This window comes from Anabrus simplex, chromosome 2 (assembly GCF_040414725.1).
Source record: "Anabrus simplex isolate iqAnaSimp1 chromosome 2, ASM4041472v1, whole genome shotgun sequence".
In the NCBI taxonomy this organism is placed as follows: Eukaryota; Metazoa; Arthropoda; class Insecta; order Orthoptera; family Tettigoniidae; genus Anabrus; species Anabrus simplex.
In genome coordinates, this window is record NC_090266.1 from 644,982,479 (window position 1) to 645,001,357 (window position 18,879).

The window sequence follows — 18,879 nt, forward strand, 5'->3', positions numbered from 1 at the left end:
CTAAGGGCCGGTATTATAATAAAGGTTTAAGCTCGCTTTTTTTTTCCTAGTTGCTTTACGTCGCACCGACACAGATAAGTCTTATGGCGACGATGGGACAGGGAAGGGCTAAGCGTGGGAAGGAAGCGGCCGTGGCCTTAATTAAGGTACAGCCCCAGCATTTGCCTGGTGTGAAAATGGGAAATCACGGAAAACCATCTTCAGGGCTGCCGACAGTGGGGTTCGAACCCACAATCTCCCGAATACTGGATACTGGCCGCACTTCATCGATTGCAGCTATCGAGCTCGGTAAAGGTTTAAACTAAAGACTGAGTTAAACTGTAACAAGAGTTTAAACCTATGTTGAGTTTCACTATGTCCTGTCTAAGTTAAACCGAGGTGAAGAAGGAACGATGCGTTCTTGGTAGCAGTGACTGCTAAAATGAAATGAAATGGCGTATGGCTTTTAGTGCCTGGAGTGTCCGAGGAGACAAGTTTGGCTCACCAGATGAAGGTCTTTTGATTTGACTCCCGTGGGCCACCTGCGCGCCGTGATGAGAATGAAATGATGATGAAGACGACACATACACCCAGCCTCTGTGTCAGCGAAATTTAACCAGTTATGGTTAGAATTCCCGACCCTGCCGGAAATCGAACCCGGGATCTCTGTGACAAAAGGCCAGCACGCTAACCATTTAGCCATGGAGCCGGACGCAGTGACTGCTGAGAAGAGATGAATACCAATTATGTTTTGTTTACTTCTGATAGCAAAAGAAATATATATGGATAGGAACAATAAAAGTTATCCTAATTTTACTTCCAAAGAAACTGACTGTGCAATTGGCACAGAAATATTTTCTGCCTTGTGTTATTTCCATACCAGTGTTCATTTTAATTTACAACAGTATCTCCAATATCATTTCATTGCATCTGTCAGTCATTAATCATCGCCCCGGAGGAGTCCGACAGGCTTCGGCAGCCGGCACAATTCTATCATCGCCGCTAGATGGGGGCTTCATTCATTCCATTCCTGACCCGCTCAGATGACTGGAAACAGGCTGTGGATTTTCATCTATAACCCAATAGTGGAATTCTGTGTTATAGGAAACTACCAATCTGAAGATCTTGAAGCTGACATCGAAATTGAAAATGTTATTTTGTAATCAAAATAACGTTCGTCTTTTGTTCACTGAAAACTCTGTAGTTGAATAAAATGTATGCCTTACACTCAATCTGAAAAGTACTGTAGTATTGAATGAGGATTTGCCTAACAAATTCTCCACCTCTGTTTACTTCAGACCCTGGCGCCCTTTCAATTATATCTGCATTATGTCTTCATCCGCATGATCCAAGTCTGACTCAGTTTCATTCATCTCTCTTGCAGTGATATGCAAAACCTCAGTAACCACCTGAGCCGTTTTCAGTTTTAGTCTTATGTTTAGAGACGAAACAGGGAAAAGAAGTTTCCGGACTCCTAAGAGCCTTTAAATAACGTTTCGTGTTCTTATTTCTGATTCGATAGACAACGATTCTTCAGGAGTAGCAATAGGATATGGTTTGATGCCATACCCAGAATCTACAATCACTAGTGAATTTCTATGCACACCCGATTCAAGCTGAGTTCTCTGTAGTGGCATTATGTGGGATCCTGGCCACCTTGCTGCAATATTCCTGATTTTTAGATTTGTATCAGCCACAATAAGTTTCCGTGGCTCAGACGGCAAAGCGCCGGCCTCTCAGCGCTGGATACCGTGGTTCAAATCCAGGTCATTAGAAGTGAGATTTGTGCTGGACAAAGCGGAGGCTGTGCGTACTCCGGTTTTCCCTGTCATGTTTCATTCCAGCAACACTCTCCATTCTCATTTCATAGCATCTATCAGTCATTACTACATCACTTTGGGTGTGGCGACCCCATCGTACTATTAGCCTATAAAAATAACTGGAAAACAGGTTAGGTTTTCATTTTCATTTTCATCAGCCACAATCTGCGCGTTTAACGAGAAAACTCCTTCCTATGCCTGTATTGCTCTGCAGAATCTCCTCCAGGAGACTGTATTCTGATGTGGGAACAGTCACTGGCACCAATAATTCTGGGAAACTTGACAGTTTTGTAGAATTGTTACTTACTGATCTGACATTTTCCTCTGTTGCTAAGTTTATGTGCTGTGGAGCAAGAGAAGCTATCACTTCTGTTATACGCAATATAGCCCGTGGAACAGTGCCTTAGGAATTTCTCTCAAATCTCCCACTTTAGCTAAATGATGAATAAAATGTAAAATGCAAATTATGACATGAGGCACCTCGTCAGCGGACCTTCCACCCCCACCCCACCTCGCCCACGTAAAGTCAGCTGTAAGTGTAGAATTTAAATGTTTTGGACACACTGACAGCACAGTATTGAGTCAAGAAATACTTTTGACCAGTGAAATGTGGAGGAAGTGTGAAAGAAATTTAATGCTCTTCAACTTTTTAAATAAGTATATTCCGCTCAAAATGCATGTTTAAGTTGTAAGTGAAAAACTGAAAAAATCCAAATATTTCGATATTTTTCGCCCCCCGCCGAAGTTAGTAAAGATTCCTCGAGGTCGAAAATTGATGGGCAAACAACTAACCAACCAACGCCATGGCACTACAGCCCTGAACGACCTTGGCCTAGCAACCGACCGTCCGAAGGCCTGCAGGTTACCAGGTGTTATGTGGTCAGCATGACGAATCCTCCCGGCTGTTATTCTTGGCTTTCTAGACCGGGGCCGCTATCTCACTGTCAGATAGCTACTCAATTCTAATCATATAGGCTGAGTGGACCTCGAACCAGCCCTCAGATTCAGGTAAAAATCACTGACCTGGCCGGGAATCGAACCCGGGGCCTCCGGGTAAGAGGCAGGCACGCTACTCCTACACCACGGGTCCGGCGAAATTTATGGTCGCCTAACATAATTTACATAGAAATGTTGAACAATGAAAGTCTGCAATTTTTTATCATTTGAGAAATTTATTATATCTTTAAACCACTGTATCTCGGTAACTATTAGGTCAAGAAATGGGTTTGACCAGTGAAATGTGAAGGAAATTTAATGCTCTTTAACTTTGTTAAAAGGTGTATTCCGCTCAAAACGCATCTTTTAGAAGTTATAAGTGAAAAACTGAAACATTTCCGAAACTTCCGAGATTTTCGGGCTCCCACCAAGTTCGAGGTCGAAAACTCAGATTAGAGAGTACCCGCAAACGACATACCAAAATCTGTGGCTTGGTTATAAAAGGGCCAATGTCAAAAAACCTGTTTTTGAGCTATGAGCATTTGAAGTTTTGCTTATAGTTTTCCAATTATTTTTTTCAACAACTAACTTTAAACAACTTTATACTTTCTTTGTGGAAGTCACCTTATTAAACGCTAATCTTTTCTATTGCATTCTTTAAAAATTGCCAGGTCTCTAATATTTATTGGTAATCTAACATTATTGGCAAGGGCTTATTTAATTAAACGTTAACTGTTCGTTTAATACTTAACAGGGACATTGGCCCTTTTAACATGTTGCAAGCCAGGATAAAACGCGTTTGTATCAGTCAATATCTCAATTTCGATAAAAAATGACATTGGCCCGTTTAGAACGAAGCCACAGAAATATCTATAACTTCGGAATACTTTCCGAGTACAGACCTTCATTGAAGAAAAAAATGAAATGGCGTATGGCTTTTAGTGCCGGAAGTGTCCGAGGACAAGTTCGGCTCGCCGGGTGCAGGTCTTTTGATATGACTCCCGTAGGCGACCTGCGCGTCATGATGAGGATGAAATGATGATGAAGACGGCACACAAACCCAGCCCCGTGTCAGCGAAATTAACCAATCATGGTTAAAATTCCCGACCCTGCCGGGAATCGAACCCGGCACCCCTGTGACCAAAGGCCAGCGCGCTAACCATTGAGCCATGGAGCCGGACCAGGCCTTCATTTATTACTTGCCACTGGGACTATACATACAGGGCGTTAGGTGTATACGTGCAGATATTAAGCTAGTCGGCTAAGAAAAATACATCTCATAATATATGCTATGTACTTTTTACCTTGTCCTATTAGTTTGCCCATAATTGAGCCAAATATTTCAGGACCTAATGTGTTTTGAACGGCCGTAGCAGGATACGCCGGTGATGGCATTCTGTCCACGCGTAGCGGAAGTACAGTAGCCGAGTATAGGGCTTGTTGAACCTGTTTCTTATCGCAGGCCAACACATGTTGTTGTGCACTTCCCCTAAAGGCTTGGCAAGTAGAAGAGGATGACTCACGTGCCAGGTCACTTGCTGTACTCGAAAACCGGTGTAGGGTACTCTGTGTGAAAAGTACACAGAATCCTTACAGTGACGTCGAAGATCCGTACAAGCACATACGTGCGAATCAAGTGTTGTGTATTTGTGTGCGATTTTTAAGACGTCAATGGCATTATTCAGTGATCCAAGCTGACAAAATGAAAGGAAATGGTTAATAAGTAAATGAAATATGGGCGCAACATTTCTGTGCTGTTATTGCGACAGTCTACGATGAATTTCTGACAATAGACAATGCGGGTTGTCTATGCTTATTCATAAACTTTTTAGGTCATTGAAAGGACGGTGGACACTGAAAGAAAAGGCTATAAGTATTCAGTGAAATTGTTATTAATGAGACAAATTTCAAAAACCGTAGTTGCATCCATCGTGAACATTGCTCGAAGGAAAAAGACCTACTGTGGAATTGCCGCCGGGCATTTCTAATAGAAGGCTTATTCTTCTTTTTCCTAATCTGTTTACCCTCCAGGGTTGGTTTTTCATGGGACTCAGCAAGGGATCCCACCTCTACCGCCTCAAGGGCAGTGTCCTGGAGCGTGAGACATTGGATCGGGGATACAACTGGGGAGAATGACCAGTACCTCACCCAGGCGGCCTCACCTGCTATGCTGAACAGGGGCCTTGCGGGGGTATGGGGAGATTGGAAAGGATAGACAAGGAAGAGGGAAGGAAGCGGCCGTGGCCTTAAGTTAGGTACCATCCCGGCATTTGCCTGGAGAAGGGGGGAACTACGGGAAACAACTTTCAGGATGGCTGAGGTGGGAATCGGACCACCTCTACTTATTTGACCTCCCGAGGCTAAGTGGACCCCGTTCCAGCCCTCGTACCACTTTTCAAATTTCTTGTCAGAGCTGGAAATCGAACCCGAGCTTCGGGGATGGCAGCTAATCACACTAACCACTGCACCACAGAGGCGGACGGAAGGCTTATTACTGAACAGTAAGTACCGATAGGTAAAATGATGACTGTAATGGACCCGTTTAATTAGAACTTCCGTAAAAATATTACTACTACTACTACTACTAATAATAATAATAATAATAATAATAATAATAATAATAATAATATCTTTACGTTCCACTAACTAATTTTCACGGTTTTCGGAGACGCTGAAATGCCAGAATTTTTTTATCGCAGTATTTTTTAATGCAAATAAATCTACAGACACGAGACTGACGTATTTGAGCACCTTCAAATACCACCGGACTGAGCCAAGACCAAGCCTCCCAAGTTGGGTTCAGAAGGCCAGCACTTTACGCAGTGCTGCACCAATCATCTTGCCGGGCTGAGTGGCTCAGACGGTTTAGGCACTGGTCTTCTGAGTCCAGTCTTGACAAGGTGCTCAAATACGTCAGCCTTGTGTCAGTAGATTTACTGGTACGTGAAGAACTCCTATGGTACTAAATTCCTGCAAATCCGCGTCTCCGAAAACCGTGAAAAGTAGTTAGTGCGACGTAAAGCCAATGACATTATTATCATCATCTTACCTGCACAGTTCAGAGGGAAATCTTACCTGGAGTTCCTCATAGGTACGTTATTAGAGCTTTCAGAGGACGCTCCGTTTCGACTACGCCGAAACATGTGGTTTTTACACGATGGTCCACCACCTGATATAAGCCGCTTACTGCGTGATCATTTGGATCAGTCCTTTGGTCTATGGCGAATAGGACGACATGGACCCATCAATTGGCCCGCCAGATCTCCAATGGATATTACGGAAGACTGGATTCGGAGAAGTGATTTTCTTTTGTTAGTTGCTTTACGTCGCACCAACACAGAGAGGTCTTATGGCGACAATCGGACAAGAAAGGCCTAGGAATGGTAAGAAAGTGGTCGTGGCCTTAATTAAGGTTCAACCCCCGCAATGCCTGGTGTGAACTTGGGAAACCACGGAAAACCATCTTCAGGGCTGCCGACATTGGGGTTCGAAGCCCCAATCTCCCGGATGCGAGCTCACAGCTGTGCGCTCCTAACCGCATGGCCAACTCGCCGGGTACGGAGAAGTGAAGCCTGCAGAGTAGTCCAGGGAGGTCACTTGAACAATTGCTACGTGTTTCACATTGGTATGTCAGATGTTACACCATTTCTGCAGCGTATTGAGTTGGGAGTTCAGTTCTCAATCGAAGTAGTATTTTGAGTCTCGATAGTTCGATATTCTCATAAATCCGAGCAGAAAAATTGAAGTACCGGTAACAAAAATTATAAATCTAGAGTTTCAGTTCGCGATTGCCTTGTACGTGGCGCAAGCTGAACACAACACACGGACGACGTGCTTGTTAAAACGCTAGATATTGACCTTGAACACAGCATGGCAGTTCTTCATTCTACACTGTACTGGTTTGGGTACATTGCGTGTATGTGTCTGTTGATGTACATGTTTGATGTTTATACACAAAACCTGTTTGTCACACTTTGTCCTCTAGTGCTAACCACAATACGAAGATACACCTGACTCATCGCAAAGAGACCTGGTTCTGGTCTTACGCATACTATCCTGTAGTAAACTACTGCGAGCGATGTAGACACGGGTGAAGTACATTTCATCTTGTTTCCTCCTACACCACGCATATTTTACTATTTTCTTCCCTGCCTTTCAGCTCCTAATGACTTGTTAATAATAATACTGGTAATGTTATTTGCTTTACGTCCCACTAACTACTCTTACTGTTTCTGGAGGCGCTGAGGTGCTGTAATTTAGTCCCGCAGGAGTTCTTTTTACGCGCCAGTAAATCTACCGACACGAGGCTGACTTATTTGAGCATCTTCGAATACCATCGGACTGAGCCAAGATCGAGCCTGCCAAGTTGGGGTCAGAAGGCCAGCGCCTCAACCATCTGAGCCACTCTGCCCGGCAGCAAAAAATATTATTATTATTATTATTATTATTATTATTATTATTATTACCGGGCGAGTTGGCCGTGCAGTTAGAGACGCATGGCTGAGAGCTTGCATCCCGGAGATAATGGGTTCGAATCCCACTGTCGGCAGCCCAGAAGATGGTTTTCCGTGGTTTCCCATTTTCACACCAGGCAAATGCTAGGGCTGTACCTTAATTAAGGCCACGGCCGCCTCCTTCCAACTCCTAGGCCTTTGCTATCCCATCGTCCTATAAGACCTATCTGTATCGGTGCGTCGCACCGACACAGATAGGTTTTATGGCGACAGATATAACTAAGGACTAGGATCGGGAAGGAAGCGATCGTGGCATTCATGACGTTACAGCCCCAGCATTTGCCTGGTGTGAACATGGAAAACCACGGTAAACCACTTTTAGGGCTGCCGACAGAGGGGTTGGAACCCACTATATCCCACTCATGAGCTGTGGAATATCCCCATTCAATAGGACAAGGCAGTTTCCAGCACCGGTTCTAATTAATATCAGGATGGGTGTAGTTGGAGGTCGGTTACATCTTTTTATTAATGTTATCTTGCTCCTGTACAGTAGATACAGTACGTTACTGGAGCTTTCAGAGGACGTGTCGCTTCGACTACGCCGAACCACGTGGATTTTACACGATGGTGCAGACATTTCCTCAACGGTAGACAGGACGATGTGGAACTATCAATTGGCCAGCCCTTATTCCAGTGGATTGTTATGCCTGGGGGAACATGAGAAACAAAGTATACCGAACTGAGGTAACCACTTCGGATGACCTCCGTGAACGTATGTTTAAGCACCAGAGGATATTCTGAACCACAGTGGTGTCTTGGCTCGAATGACAAGTTGCTTTACGTCGCACCGACACAGATAGGTATTATAGCGATGACGGGGCAGGTAAGGGTTAGGAGTGGGAAGGAAGCAACCATGGCATTAATTAAGGTACAGCCCCAGCATTTGCCTCGTGTGAAAATGGGAAACCACGGAAAACCATCTTCAGGGCTACCGACAGTCGGGTACGAACCCACTATCTCCCGAATACTGGATACTGGTAGCACTTAAGCGACTGCAGCTATCGAGTTCGGTGTACCAGTAAATATACCGACATGAGGCTGACGTATTTGAGCACCTTCAAATACCACTGCACGGGGCCAGGTTCGAACATGCGAAGTTGGAGTCAAAAGGCTGGCAGCTCAACCGTTTTAGCCACTCAACCAGGCAGGAAGCACGAAATGTAGGTACGTTTAATTTACTTAGTTGTATAATATGTCCATTTTTCGTTTGAAACAAAACGTTCGATGTGCTTCGATAATTCAATTCTGATTCTACTCATATGGATATCCTATGCCATGCATTTGTTCGTTGGCGCAAGGAACTGTCTTCCTTCTTCTACCTTTACGCAATGCACAACGGGGATCGTACCGCATTTCACGTCCCGGCGTGCGTATCCCAACCAATAATGATATCACACGCTCGTACAGGTCGCGCACCGACACAGGTTTTCAGGTCATTTCCATACTCACTAGACCACAGGGCTGACGACCACAGATATCCCTATCCCCTAAAGGACGTAACAGCAAATGAACCAGTATTAACGCTGAGAATTCAATACATCTCCAGGGTCCGAAACCGATAACTAGTGTTGTCTGAAACCCCTAAGACGGAAACTAAATGCTAACAACAACAAACCAGTCTGGCGATAATGTAACGTAACATGTTGTAGACTGGTAGCCTTCAGCTGTTACCGTAGGTCAGTTGCTCGTAAACATAAAACCAGTTTGGCAAGTATATTACGTAACATCTCGTGGCTCGTCGCCATAAGACCTATCTGTGTCGGTGCGACGTAAAGCCCCTAGCAAAAAAAAAAAAAAAAAAACATCTCGTGGCATTGAATAGGGAGCGCTAAGCTGTCACAGTAGTACATTTGCTCTTAAACATAAACAGAACAGAAACCAGTTTGGCAGGGATGGCGCGTGACTTGCCTGTTATCAAAGGAAAGCTATTAATTCAAAGAACAAGGCATACTACCTATTCTAAAAACATCGTACCCCTTTGCTCTCGAAAATAACTTCCGAGGATTACTAAAAGTTTGATATATAGTGGTTCGTCACATCGTTCTCTATTGCTACAATAAATATCTGCACGTATACACCTAACACCCTGTATAACTGGAGAAAACAAGTGACATGCTAAGGAACTTTCAAAAAGGAAACTGAGGTCAGCGAAATCAAAAGACACCTTCGGCCTCCAATGCACCAATTCGCGATGGAAGTCATTGTGTCGTTGGGTGTTTTTGGATACACTGGTGCGCCAGAACACTTTTCCTTCCCATAAGTCTGCGCAACATGTTTCTTGAGTTTCTGAGCAACACTTTGCATTATTTGTGTAAAATATGTATCGTATTTCATTGAAGAAAACTCACGAATCTGACATTTTAGCTATGAAGTTAAATTTCATGGAGTACACGTACTTTATTATTTATATCATAGTCAACAATACCAGCATATCGTCGTTGGCGGGACCAAACCTCCTGTGTGATCACATTTTTGGAGATATACTGACCCGCAGCACACACATTCTGAAGAGCGAGAATGCCTTGGCAATATTCACACAACATTGCACCTTAAAGGACAGAACCTTAGCGGCCAAAGTTCTAAGCTAAAACATTTCAGATAGGAGGTTTTGTCCCGGCAGCGACGATATCTCTCTTCGAATGTGAATCTGAATCTTCTCAATCGGATAAGTAATTACTTTTCATTATATCGTTCAGACGAAAATTATCTATAATAATAAAAGGAAGTGTTTGTCTGCCTGTGCGCGATGCCCAGCAAAATCTACAGCACGCAGAGATCTGAAATTTTGAACATAGGTAGATGGAAGGGGGTCCGAATGCACCCCGAAGCAGAATTTTCATTTTCGCTTTCGTTATTGAGTTATGAACGAAAAACCATCGGAAAACGTTTGTTGGGATATGACAATCCAACGTGCTGTCACCAAGATTATATGCATAGAGTCACTATCGCCAGACAACGTACATAAGGTAGGTAGAGAACACAATTCAAGGAGACATTTTACGTCCATGGCGTAGGAAGCCGTTTTTGGTCTTATATGGTGTGAGGGCATATGACGCTGTTGATGGTGATTCGTCCGTCGGATGGGGACGTAAAGTCTTGAGGTATTCGAGAGGAGTGGGCTATGTGCCGGCGCCGGCTTTCAACCTCTTCATTCTTACTATCATACATCATGCCATTCATTTCATCTCATTAACTCATCTGATTAGGTTGACGTCATGAAATATATCCGGTCGTAAAAACTCGCTACGAAGATTCATCTCACTTCATACCCGAACCGCGTAGAGAAAGCTAACACTGGTTGGACATGCATACATTCAGAGGAAATATTGAAGACTAATATTATTGAAGCCATTCTCATGATGGGGCATGCCGCGAGCGAAGTAATATTCATTCCTCGGATTCGAATAATTTCTTCGGTTATAGGTACAGTTTAAGTTTCGATGTCTGCAGTTCCCCGTTTGTTTCAGTTTCGCTGTGAACATCAACAAGGCACAAGAACAATCTCTTAAAGTTGTAGGAACCCCTCCACCTTCGAAAAGGCTGCTCCTCCCATTGTCAACTGTACGTGGTTTGTTCAAGAGTTGGAAAGGCAAACGCACTATATATCTTAGCTCCATTCGGAAGGACACTAATATAGTTCAACCGGAAGCTCTATAAGAAAAAAAATAGTTTTTTAACATATAAAACAGTTGAATTAATAAACGCGGGCAAAGCCGCAGGTACATGCTAATTATTAATAAAATTGTGAACAGTTTTGTTCAATATGCAGTCACTCGAAAAGTAATGAGTCAATACTAACGGATAGAAACTTTATAATCGATATAATCTTCCCAGAATGAAGTTCATGGAAGTAAGACACTAATGAATAATTTGTGTAGATGTTGCTCGTATTAAGGCACGTTATCGACAACGTTTTTAAAGATATAACTTTTTCTGATTTTTCACTCTGTGGTTTATCATTATCTGGTAAGGATCTCTTTGGAGCACACTTCCACTTTGACGTTTTTTCGCTAAATGTATCACCAGTTATCCAACGCTTCCCGATATTTAACATTCTGGCCAAATCTAGTTTTCCTTTCTCCCATGCTGTTTGTTCAGTTCAGTTGAAGCTAAATTAAATAGAATTGGACACGATGTTCGTTTGTATTGTTTTAAGTCTACAATTACATTTCCCACAACACTTTGCTCATCACCTTTACAATGCTAAAGTTCAGTTTGAATTGTCGAAGCTACGGAATGGATTCTTTAAATAGTTAATTATATCAAGATCACTGCAATAGTGGTGCTCTCTTATCACATTTACTAGTAGCACTCTATGCTTGATTATGCACTTTGGATCTGAAAATTACTGGTAGAAAACATTCCGACAATCATCATGTAATGAGTACATTAAACAAACTGAAAGTACATTATTGACTGAAAGAAGGTTTGCAGTTGAATGAGCTGAACAAATGGTTGTAGTTCATTATTAGGTGTTTTATTAACTTTAGTAGGTAATTCGTTTTCGAAATTAACTTTTATCTTCTGTTTCAGTCTTCAACGTTTACATCAGTTTGCCCAGTCTCAGCCAAATCTGCTTTTCATCGGAAATTATGATTATCACAATAATGACAATGTAAATGAAGTACATGGAATAGCAGAAAATACTCAGAGGTCTCGCAATATATTAAATACTGATTTCCCTGATACTGAAAATCGCATGTCCCTTGAGCACGAAAGTACTCTGCTGAATCGGGTAAGTATTTTTTTAATTATGTCGCTCAGACGAAAATTATTATTACTAAAATATTGTGAACTATTTTGTTCAATTTACAGTCGCTCAGAAAAGAATGATTGTACAGTATTGTATTAATTCTTCGCATGCACACTTTTCTCAGGAACAATTGATCTTATTGATGTGTTTGTTGTGAATATCGACAGTGTCTACCTATGGCAGGTGAATTGTATTTTGTTAATAATTTAAAATGAAGTCTGTTAAATTATGAAATGCGAGGAACATACAGTAGCATGAGCTCATTCTGCTTTCGAGCAACTATACATACCCTCAAGACTGAAAAGAAGTCAGCTATGATTCGTACTCTTATTCAAGCAATTTAGTACCCTTAATCCTCTCCAGGCCTATGATTCCAATTGGAATCATTAACTTTCATGTTTTCTGTGAATTTCCTAAGTAACACTTTTACATTCCTCTTGGCATTTTTCCTAATATTTTATGGATTTTTGCACAGAAACTTTGTTCATAACTATTTGAAGGAGATTTTCAAGAATTTTCTGTTTCATGTGTCAAATAAATTTGGACTGGAGAGGGTTCAGCTTTATAGAAGGATAACTGAAAATCATTGCAAGAAAATACACACTCCTTTACACTGTAATTGAAATGATATGTAATGCCAAACACCAAGCGGAGTGGCCGCGGCTATGGAGCTAGAGCTCTGCATTCAAGAGACGCATGGATTCGAACCCCAACATCGGCTACCCTTAGGACGGTTTTCTGTGGTTTCTAACTTACAGGCAAATGTCGGGACAGTTCCTATTCATAGGCCATAGGCGATTCCTTCCATCTATTTACCTAGTTCCACTTACATCATTCACTTCATATTCTTTAGGTCCTCAACTGAGGTTGGTGTCAGGAAGGACATCCGGCCGTAAAATCCTGCCATGCGATTTCATCTCGCCTCATCCCCGACTACGTATCAGGTGACGGGTCTAAGGGGTAGACATGATATATACTGTACATACGTAATGCCGAACAACTCTTCAGGTAGATGTCAAAACGACATGGAAACAACAAGATTGTTTACAATTGCGCATATTCATATGACCTAACCTACCAGTTAATCTTCCTTTATGGTTCAGTAATTTCGAAAAGGTGCTGACTGGCGGGGATGGGAAGTGAATCTGGTAGATCTATGGCTTTTCTGAATTAAACACATTGTACACTGAGTGTTGTATTGCCTGTGCTAGCACATGAAACTTCCATTCTTAATTTTGTCAGTGCTGAGAGAAGAATAAAATGTACATCAACATACCACTCAATTTACATGGAAATCTGGATTTGTATTGACCATAGTACTAACATATATTATATCCATCTGCCATGACTTAGGAGAAAGCGAAGACTCAAATATCTCATGGAATAATTTGACTAATATTTACAACATTTGTTGATTATTTACTGCTTCTTTCCGAAACTGTTTCCTTATTGCACTTAATCCCCCAGCTTTCCTTACATTTGGCATTTCCTACCACAACTAAAACCTCAATTCTAATAGTTGTTGATCTAAGCAGGGAATACGTATCTCCAAACCCCTTGAGATGTCCATACACGTTTCATTGTTTATCCAAGTATCCTTTCCCACTAACAATTTCTTAAAATACTCAGCCCAAATTTAGTTGGTAATTTTAACTTTACTGTACTGTAACATACAGTAACTTTAAATCAATCATCCATTCAATAATAAATGTTCTCTCCCCAGTTGGTGGTTATCCGCGACTAGGAGAGAAGAACTGTATTATTAATTCGTTCATTCGCTCATAATGTCTGTTGTAATGGAAGGATAACTCTGTACAGACTTTTGCCGTAAATAATAATAATTGAGTAGGGGTTAGGCATAACTCTACGCGAGACACTGGGGTGGGGGCCCTCAACCCCGACACGGCGCGTCCCAATGGCTGATAGGGAAAGTTCCTGCAGATATGCAGGACAGGTGTGAATAAGGCCTAGCCAAATAAGCACCCGCGGATCAACTGAGGGAATGCGAATATGGTCAACGGCCTCGACGGCAGAAGAGGATATATCCCAATGGCGGAGAGGGCGGATGAACTTACTGAACACAAACCATCTAGCAGCGTCTGTACCTCATGTTAGAGGCGGCTGTGAAAGGCGTCTGTACCCCATGTTAGGGGCGGCCTCATTAAAATCCTGGCAGTAGGTATAAAATGCAACCCATCATTGATGGAGGAAATGAATAATAGAAATGAGCCTCGGAAAAGGACGCTACCCGAGGGTCGTCGGGGCACGCTTGGAGCTGGTGCTGAGCGTGACAGCAGGCAAGCCACCAGTGACATGATGCTGATCAGGCGGGCACATGTCGGGTCACCCGAAAATTCTACAGCCGACAATTCAGCTAGGAGAACTCAACAGCTACCTACTCCTCCTGCCGAAGATGTTTCAGAAGTTCAGCTGACCACCAAGGCAGGTAAACCGAGGCAGCGCTTGAAATGGACAGATGATATGAATAAATTCATAATGCGCTCCTACTTTATAACTACGAACTTAGAGAAAGACCTTACAACGTACAGGAGAGATATGCACAGGTTGTTTGTGGACAAATTCCCCCAGTACTCCTTTGTCACAGAACAAAGAGTTGCAGACCAAAGACGTGCAATAGTAACCAACAACAGACTTCCTGCCACAATAATTCAAAACCTTAAGGAAGAAGCTGCTAAAATTCTAGCTACGAGGCCAAGCAGTGAAGGCAACTCCATCTCAATGCCTCAAATTCATCAGGATGATTCTGGAAGAAAAGAACCACAGGAAGATAAATCTGTGGAAATAAGAGAAACTGGTGATTTCTCAGGTGCTGATGAAGCACGTCGTGCCGAAGACATGTTTAAAGAGGCGATGGCGGAGTTCGTGGGTCTCAAAGTGAACTATAGACCAAAACTTCCCAAAATTCGAGGAACACCAATGAGCAAAAACCTTATGAGTACTGTAAATAACATCCTACAGCAGTATATAGAAGAATCCAGTAGCATAGAGGAAACAAACACCCTCGTTTATTGCGCAGCAGTAACTGTGGTTAGGATGAACAACCAAAATCTAATACCCATCTCCAGAAGCTCTTGTAAGAACGCAGATTCAGAATACATTCCACCATGGCAACGTCGATTACAAAGTGATATCCAAGAGCTAAGAAAAACCATTGGTCAACTTTCTGCATACCTCTGTAACAAAACGAAAACGAAAACTAACAGAAACTTGAGGAATGTGTTCAGGAAAATCAACACCCACACAAATGAACCCGAGCACAGAGAAAAGGTCAAAGAATACATTGACACCCAAAAACAAAAGTTGTGTGCAAAAGCAGCAAGGCTCAGGAGGTACAAAGAGTCTCGAGCTAGGAAAATGCAAAACAACCTTTTCTCCAAGAATGAGGGCCAATTCTACAGAACGCTCAAGCAAAATCGGCAAACTAAGGCAGAAGAACCTCCAAGTATGCAGGACACGGAAGACTTTTGGAAACGTATTTGGTGTACCAACACAGTCCACAATACAAACAAAACATGGATTAAGGAAGAGAAAAACAACAATGGTTATGCAGAAATGAGTTTTGATACCATAGAAGAAAGTCATGTGAGTAATGCTGTCAGGAGAACTCAAAGTTGGAAAGCACCAGGTACAGACAAAATACAAAATTTTTGGTATAAACATTTCACTTGCGTCCACAAGAAAATAGCCCAACAATTCACTTATCTCATGCATCATCCTGAAGAGTGTCCTGAATTCCTTACATCAGGAATTACATACCTCCTACCTAAGGAAGGTGGAAATGCAGAAGATCCATCAGCTTACAGACCAATAACTTGTGTACAAACGATCTACAAACTTTTTACATCCATACTCACAGAAGAAATGTATAAACATATCAGCAACCATAACATTCTGACTGAGGAGCAGAAAGGATGCAAAAAGTCATCACTAGGGTGCAAAGAACAGATAATCATAGACTCCGTTGTAACACAACAGGCAATACACTCACAAAGGAACCTGTACACAGCGTATATAGATTATCAGAAAGCATTTGACTCAGTCCCCCACTCATGGTTAAAAGAAGTACTTCATTTGTACAAGATCAGTCCTGCCATAATTCATTTTCTTGAAGTTACTATGAACAATTGGAAGACAATGCTCTGCACTAAGACAGAAAATAAATGTATCATGTCCGACACAATTAAAATTGAACGTGGTATATTTCAAGGAGATTCATTAAGTCCTCTGTGGTTTTGCCTTGCAATGAATCCCCTATCCAATCTTCTAAAAGCTACTGGTTTTGGATTTGATATTAAATATAACAGTGGGAAACACAGAATATCTCATTTGTTTTATATGGATGATCTGAAAGTGTATGCCCACAACGAGACACAAATGAACGCCCTGCTGAATATAATAGACTCTTACTCATCTGATGTGGGAATGACGTTGGGAGTAAAGAAATGCAAGCTGCTAACAATTGAACGTGGTCGGTACACAAACTCCCAACCATATGAACTCCATACCGGATCTTTAATTGAGGGAATGACACAAACAGAAACATACAAGTACCTTGGATTTGCTCAGAATACAACTCTGGAACACAAGAAAATCAAACAGGAACTCACTGATAAATATACATCGAGGTTGCATCAGATTTTGCGCAGCTACCTAAATGCCAAGAACAAAATTAAAGCAATAAACACGTACGCTATTCCAACCCTTGTTTATTCATTCGGAATTCTGAAATGGTCTGCTACAGAAATAGACAGCATACAAAGAAAAACGAGAACTTTGCTCACCACCTATAGATTACATCATCCCAATTCATGCATGGAAAGGGTCACTCTCCCACGAAAATCGGGAGGCCGAGGAGTACTGGATCTTCAAGTCATGCTCCTGAATCAGATAAAGAACCTACGGAGATACTTCCATAAAAAGCAAGAAAACAGCCTTCTCCATAAAGCTGTAGTACTTACTGACAAGTACACTGTTCTGTATCCATACAATGCCTCTGACCCACATACAAATCACCAAGTATTCCTGCAGGAGAAAGAAAGGACATGGCGAGAGAAGACCCTCCACGGAAAATACTACAGCAATCTAAACCAACAGAGCATAGACAAGAATGCGTCATGTATGTGGTTACAAAGTGGGCGTTTATTTGGGGAGACAGAGGGATTTGCAGTTGCTATACAAGACCAAGTAATAGCTACAAACAATTACAAAAAGTACATCATCAAAGACACCAGTGTACTCTCCGACAAATGCAGACGATGCTCCATTCATCTCGAGACCATCGACCATATCACTGCGGGCTGCCCAGTACTTGCCCCCGTAGAATACACGAGACGACACAATCATGTCTCGGGAATCATACACCAGGCACTTGCTCAGGAAAACCAATTAATTCAGGAGCGTATCCCTTATTACAAGTACCATCCAAGACCATTCCTGGAGAACGAGTCGATTAAGCTTTATTGGGACACTGCTGTAGTGACAGACAAAACAGTCAACCATAACAGGCCAGACATCATACTGGTAAACAAGAAAACTGGGACGACTTTCATTATTGACATCGCTATCCCCAATGACACCAACATTGACAGGAAGTACAGTGAAAAAATCTCCAAGTACAAAGAACTTGCAGAAGAGATAAAGAGGATCTGGAAGATGAAACTGGTACGAATAGTTCCTGTGATTCTGTCAGTCAACGGCCTCATTCCACACACACTTCACAAGAGTCTGCGAGAACTGGGTCTTCCACCGAACATCTACAAAATTATGCAACATTCTGTCCTCCTGTCAACATGCAACATTGTGCGATCATTCCTCTCGCAAGAATGAAGATCCCGTGATCTACAGTTTTGTATATACCTGTACATCAACGTTTGTATTATAATGTGTAAATAGTTTAATTATGTAAGGCACTTGGTGCATCCCGTGCCCCATTACTACCCATATTTCCTGTGGAGAAGTGTATGAATAATAATAATAATAATAATAATAATAATAACAACATATACATTACACAGAAATAGCGTTCTTCAGAGGGTTTACGCTCCTCTGTCCAAGGGGCACCGTGTCTTCTCTTCGGTTGCTCGTCTGGCACATAAAAGAATTATTTTACCTCGACGTCTCTGAAAACCGCAAAAGTAGTAAAACAAATAACATTATTATTAAAAATCTAATTGCACTATTAGACAGTGAAATTAGAATTGGAATGACGTTGTTCGATGACTTGTTGCAATGTTTGTGTATTTTGCTGTTCCATTCATGGAGGAATTGCAAAAACGAATGCTTTAACTGTGACAAATTTCTGAGAACACTCGATATGTAGATGGTTATCAAAATAATGGAAACACTTATGTTCTGGCACACAAAATTTTTGTGATGTGGTAACACTAATCATCATGTGCTGCAACTGCCGTATGGTAGGCGTGAGGCCATATTGTAGGAGTGCGGTTAGTTGGAGCAACTGTATCGAAGACTGCTAGCCTGTTAGGTGTTTTGAGAGCAACAAGTGATGACGGCGTACACAAATCTGGGCAAGACATCATCAGGGAAGACTAATAATAGATGGAATCCAGTCCTGAGTGATTGGGATTGTCCTACGCTGAAGGGGATTGTCACAAAGTACCGTAGAGCTAACCGAGTGACGTCAGAACTCTATCAGCATCTCGAACAATCTGTTTCTGCAATCACAGTCCGATGCGAGCTACATAGACTGAACATACGCGACAAAATGACAATCTCTTTTTTTTTTTTTGCTATGGGCTTTACGTCGCACCGACACAGACAGGTCTTATGGCGACGATGGGATAGGGAAGGCCTAGGAGTTGGAAGGAAGCGGCCGTGGCCTTAATTAAGGTACAGC

At 42.1% G+C, this 18,879-nt stretch overlaps 1 protein-coding gene across 2 annotated transcripts in view; it reads left to right on the forward strand.

The window, feature by feature from the left end:
- Positions 1-18,879, forward strand: part of LOC136862988 (uncharacterized) — a 230,216-nt gene that overhangs the window by 200,025 nt on the left and 11,312 nt on the right. Inside the window, exon 8 of one of the 2 annotated variants that reach the window (XM_067139290.2) lies at positions 11,783-11,984. In XM_067139290.2, coding sequence (XP_066995391.2) covers positions 11,783-11,984 — 202 coding nt within the window. Of the gene's footprint in view, positions 1-11,782; positions 11,985-18,879 lie in introns of those variants that run through there. The other variant, XM_067139292.2, reaches the window with a different exon arrangement.